Source organism: Morone saxatilis, unplaced genomic scaffold, assembly GCF_004916995.1.
Source record: "Morone saxatilis isolate NCDOM2014 unplaced genomic scaffold, NCSU_SB_2.0 Contig15, whole genome shotgun sequence".
Classification (NCBI taxonomy): domain Eukaryota; kingdom Metazoa; phylum Chordata; class Actinopteri; family Moronidae; genus Morone; species Morone saxatilis.
The window spans coordinates 2,883,902-2,889,906 of record NW_023339707.1 but is presented as its reverse complement, the minus strand read 5'-3'; the positions used below and the strand labels follow the sequence as shown (position 1 = coordinate 2,889,906).

Genomic DNA, 6,005 nt, shown 5'->3' with positions numbered 1-6,005 from the left:
CAGAGCAGAGGTAGACCGAGAGGCTCAGTACTCAGTAGTGGTAAAGCTACATTGGCAGCGGCAAGTATGAGAGGAGATAAGTTTACAGGGTGAGCTAGGCTGGTTGGCAGCCGCTGTCGCATTTTTGGATAAACAACGCAAACCGCTGGACGTCGAGAGGTCGTGGGACAGTTTGTGTGTACTGGTGGACACAGACGGGTTTTGGATAGAGAGCGGCGGCAGGAGCAGGAGCAGCGCCAGTGTGTGCTTCGGCGGCGGTCCCGCTGCTAGCGAAACATGAACAAAAACCACCGAGTGCCGAGCAACCGTTCTCTGAGTGCCGTGGAGGTGAAGAGCAAGGTACATGTCGTCTTCGTTGTCCCTTTACTGTCTACATGTGTAGTCTTAACTCTCCCTGCGATGATTACTCTGGCTAATTTAGCGTGCTAAGTGGCTTGATAGCAAGTTATGATGTCGCACAAATTATAAAGATACGAGCTAAAGCTTAACTAGCCAACCCAGGTTTTGTTACCTCGCTGGCAGCTCGCCATACTTTAAAATACTAAAAACTTTAACCGTGGTGTAACGTTTGTTTGACTCTGAGTTGTTCTGATAAGTTTGATAGCTAGCTAGTAAGTTTGAAGGCGGTGGTTACTGTCAGCTGACGCCGCGGTGAGCCCGTGTCACCTGTCGCAGCCTCCTCCGGCGCTCCCTCCGCTCATTTACCAAATATTGACTCAAAGTTTGATTCAAGTTTTAGTTTAAGAGCAAACACAAGGGATGTTTGCTTACGTTACACTAGCTTTTGATGTCAAATTATCCCGGCATTACGTGTTCATACCTGCTCGTCACGTTATTTCCCCGTGCGTACAGGCACAGGTGTCACGGCCTGCGTGCGACAGGCTCCTTCCGCGTCCCGCCTGTGACATGATGACACACACATGCTGAGGAATGGGCCTCAGGGCGCCTTTTCTGCCCCAAACTACTCTTTATACCTACATATGTTGACACTGAACAAAAACTGTGACCTTTATGTTTCTGTACTTAGCAGTTAAGTTTGCCCCAACCACTTTACACAAAGGAATAACCAGTGGTGGACTGTAAATAAGTACATTTAACTTACTCCCGTACTTATACTTTTTACTGCACAATAAGTATACTTTTTTTTTTTTTACTTTTCATACTTTTACAGTTGGCCAGTAACACTTGCATATTTTTACTTAAGTAAGGTTTGAATGCCTGGCTTTTACCTGTAGTGCTGTACTTTCACAGTGTGGTATTAGTGCCTTTAATACTTCTTCCTCCACTGGTAATAACATTCTTTTTATTAGACTTTGTTCCCAAACAGTCCAGGGTCACTTGAAATGTGTTGTCTTCTAATGCCTTACTTACCAGAACCAGGCCTGGGTTGTTTCCCCAATCTAATCTAATTCTGCTTTGTACTAATGCGTAAGATGACGAGTGTCCAGGACAGGTTGGCAGTGAGTTGCAGATCATCTTTTGTCAGTGCTGGGCAACAGTAACCACAACACTCGGTTCTTCTCATCAACAACCACCAGTGGGACATTGTGCTCTGTCTCAGCTAAACAGTTGCCTAAAGATTAGACATCTGCAGCCATCGACCCATTCAGACAACACTGATTACTGTGTTACTCATAAGCCAACAGCATGTTTTGTGGGTATGCACGTATGCTGAAAACACATAGTCTTTCATACAACTGCACAGCAAACAATCTATCATTACTTTATTACAGTCTTGAACATAGTGCATCCATAAAGACATAAACATAGAGATATACACATCATCACCAAGTCTCCATTAATAATTCAGACTGACCGACTCTTACATACAGCTTACAGTTGTTTGGAAATGAGGCTACCAGAACACATGTTCCTTTGTACGACATCTCACCTATCTCACTGTTTATTCAGCTCTTGAATAATCTGTTTCTCCCTCCCACCAATGTGTGTTTGTATGATTGCGCTCACGTGTGTATGTCTCTCTGCTCCACCCCAGTTTGGTGCGGAGTTTCGTCGGTTCTCTCTGGATCGCTCGAAGCCAGGTCGCTTTGATGAGTTCTACGGCCTGTTGCAGCACGTGCATCGCATCCCCAACGTGGAGTTGTTGGTGGGTTACGCCGATGTGCATGGCGACCTGCTTCCCATCAACAATGATGACAACTACCACAAAGCCATCTCCACTGCCAGCCCTCTACTCAGGCTGTTCCTGCAGAGGAAAGGTAAGCTCGGAGAAAGTGTTTGAACAAAGGCCTGTTTGTTAGGTCAGATCTGTTTTCCAATGGAAATACAAACAAAGATCTTGTGTTAGTACAGAATATAAATATGGGATAGGCTGGTGGACAGGAAAGTATGTTATTCAGCTTTGTGTATTGTCTAGATAATCAGAAAGATACAATTCTAAAAGACAGCAGTATAGTCTTATCTTTTTAGTTATTAGGCTGCATGTTGCCCATGTGTTTTGTGCTCATGGAGCTGTCAAACAAACTGTCAAACTCTCCTGTGTCCTTTGGTGTCCCTTTCTGACCCACATAGCTGAAGGTCAGCGACCTTGCTGAAGCTGTGTTTGTTTCCAAAGACAATCTCTCTGCATGGGCTGGGTAAAACACATAAAGACCTGTAAAGAGTAGATCTTTTTTCTCTCTGACCACCATTTATCAACTCGTCCAGTTAGGATATCCTGACTTTTTGGCACGGCGGTCACACAGGTGGTGTGTTTTTGCTCTGTGACTGTTAAACACATACACTTTTTGTATACAGTACTGCTGTTGTTTCTTTATTCCTCACTGGCTCTGGTGTAATTATTACCAATAACTATTATAGTTATTGTCCTGCTAATACAGTAAATAGTAAGGCAATTCCTTTATTTCTTCAGGTGCTGGGGGAAGTGCTTAGAAGTTTGTTGATGCTGTAATTTTTGCTCGTGACTGTAGTTTGCTAGTCATTGTTTGACATGTTTAGGGATTAGAATAAACCTCTCAGACTAGATAGATATTGATACAGTCTAATAATTGCAATAATTCTTGAAGTGCACCCAGTGCTGATGAGTTGCTGAGTGTGACCTGTTGAATGCAGGGAAGACCTCAGGGTTTGTTGACTGGGGGCAGGTCGGGCCGCGCGCTCTGTTGTGTTTAAGCTGTCTCGCTGTGCCATATGACCCTATAGAAGCTAAGCCACTTTGTCAGGAGGAGATTAGTGGGGTCACTGTGTAGCGCTGCATGGGACCGTGTTTCAATTACACGCTCCAGACACTAGCCCCACGCTGGGATCACTGCTGGTCACACACACTCACACAAAAACACATGAAAAAAACAGTCACGCAGCCAAGCAGGCATCACACATCCGTCACGCACTTGCACATGCACCGATAGAACAAGGACAGAAGACGCACACTAATGCAGCCACAACCCCCTGCAGACCCCATTGCCTTCAGCCCCTGGTTTCCCTCCTGATTTGTTTACCCCCCTTCACCCTACTGCTAAGCACCAGTTGGTCCCAGCTTAAAAGGCTCTGCAGTGTGCGGATGCAGCAAATTGGCAGCTTATAGATCATTTATTATACATCTGCAGACACTAGTTGTTATCTCTAGTGATGGCTCTATCGTCAGTTAATAGCTTCTCTACGGTGGGGCCAAGTGAAGTATATCAGGCCAAACGCTGAACGCTAAGCACTGTTTGTTTATGTGGAAACTTTATCTGGCATCTTTAAAATCTGCTGTCTTGGCGTCCGGATGATAAATTGACAGAGGATGACCATTGATTTTATTTTGGCCCTTCATGACCTTGTTTGTTGTCATGGTGGTATCTGCACAAATGATTCTACACCAAAAATGTGTCTTTTTTTAACACCCTCATTTCATCAAATGAGTCAACTCCAAACTCTTCTATGTTATCAGCAGCATAGGAGGAGGGTCATAGTGGAGGGTCATAGTGAGTGGGTCACTCTTGTGCAACCCTACGAAACTATTCAGCTCTTGACTGCTGAGTAATTCTACTGAAGCAGTTTGTGTTCAGTGCCCCACAGCGTATCGGTCTTTACTGTCAACCCCTACTACTATGGCCTTTAACACTGCAATTGGGTGATTATGTAAATGTATGAGGGGGTCGGTGGTCGGATGTGATGTGATTGGTTATTATTGCATAAGAACAGGACTTCAGACAAGGCAGCAGTGTGGATCCAAGTTTGTTACAACTTGGCCTTTATGGAAAGTGCAGTGAAATCCTATTACGCAGATATCTGGGAAATATGCTAATAAAAATAACACTCACTCTCCAGGCTTAGTGATTGCAAGCATGGTGTGTGTGTGTGTGTGTGTGTGTGTGTGTGTGTGTGTTAAAAGCTAAAAGTGTGTAGTCTCGGCACAGTTCAGTCCATGCGTGTTATTTTTGGCTCTGCATTTTATTTGTCTGGAAGACTAAACCCAGGCTACGTATATCCCAGGCTCTGTGCTCTGTGGGTTAAATTGAGATGGTTCAATGGATGGATAGAGGGATGGATGTTAGGCTGTGAGTGTCTGTTGCTGTATTGTTGTGGTCTGGTTCTTGTATAATGCCCACATTGTTGTTGTTTCTGCATCAACGCTACCTCACTGACCAGCCATTAGTGTTGTATTGTTCACTGCTGAAAAATGGGGCTAAGTGTTTGTGCCTGTGCACGGACTACCGGACTCTGTCTATGCCAGGCATTTTTAAAATTGCTTCAACACACAGCGGTGCAACTCAGCAGCACTGGGTATCCCCTACATCTCAACCCCAGCTGTGAACAATGTGACAATGGCTATTGAGCTGGCAGTGGTGTCCACTGTTTATTGGTTGTCATGGCAGCAGTGAAGGGGCCTGGTGGCTTAGGTGGATTAACAGCGCTAGAGTCTTTTTTTTTAAGGCTGATGTGGGCTGCAAAGCATGCTGGGAGCAGTACTGCTAGCATTTGAAAACAAAAACTGTCCTCAGGTGGGTCTAATCTGTCTTTCTACGCTTTATTTGTGGTTTGAATTCCTCTGATATTGGTGTGTGTCAGAGACTCTTCACAAACCATCTGAATCAGGATCAATAAAATCTAAATGATAGCCAGTCCAGGCAGCACATTACTTCACTGATACATGAGAGTTAGAGCTATTTCCAGGTCCACACTGTTTTTGCTCAGCTCCATGTAAATGGAGAATGTTGTGGTTAGTCAGCTGTCGATGACAAACAGTCCACTGGATAATGTTGATGTTAGTTTCTCTCTTGTTGTCGTATCAGTGACTGCTGTTTTAGATGCTGATGAAGAGCAGCCTTTGCCAGCTGGTTGGAGACATGGTGGTTTTACATATAGCCTTTTGCTAGCCCCCAGTCAGTCTGTCAGTTGTTGTTTGTCAGAACTCCTTCCCTTCTGCGTGGCTTGGATGGGAGGGAATCAGTAGTATGATAATGTGATAAAGTAGGGCTGGGCGATATAGCTGAAAAATGTACCATGATGAAAATTACTTTTAATGACCCATTTTTGACTTCACTCACTCCATTTTGCCGTATGAAGGCACACAGGTAATAATTTCAGTGTTGTGTCATACAGTATTGTCGCTGAGTACCTCTCCATCATGGGCTGACATGTTGATTGTTTCTTGAGATGTAACAGATGGAGGTTGTGACTGTACTCCAAAGGGTGGAAGCTGTGGTGGTTCACTTATAGCATGCTCCACTATCAAGGGATATGATGATCCCGGTTTGCATTTAATGCATTTAAGTGAAACTATTAGGCATTCTATTGAGCAATTATCTTATTGCTATTGATGAAATGTCTATTGATGATACATACTGCTATTGTTTTATTGCCCAGGCCTATACAGTGAAAAGCTGGAGCACCTGCTCCACCTTCCTGAAAGCTCTTAAGACAACTGTGTGCTCCAGCTCTCCTCTTTCTAGACTCTGCCTCAGTTGTGCTTTGAGATTTAAGTTGGTTGATGTGCAAAGACTCCTACACAGCTCTCACTATTATACCCACACTATTACTGGATTTTCAAGGCCAGGACT

At 44.3% G+C, this 6,005-nt stretch overlaps 1 protein-coding gene across 1 annotated transcript in view; it reads left to right on the top strand.

Annotated features, from left to right (window-relative positions):
- pard6b (par-6 partitioning defective 6 homolog beta (C. elegans)) overlaps positions 1–6,005 on the top strand; it is a 20,545-nt gene continuing 14,540 nt past the window's right edge. The window contains exons 1-2 of the mRNA XM_035657347.1: positions 1–339; positions 1,997–2,219. Of these exons, the coding sequence (XP_035513240.1) occupies positions 277–339; positions 1,997–2,219 (286 nt within the window). The 5' untranslated portion in view covers positions 1–276. The remainder of the gene's footprint in view (positions 340–1,996; positions 2,220–6,005) is intronic.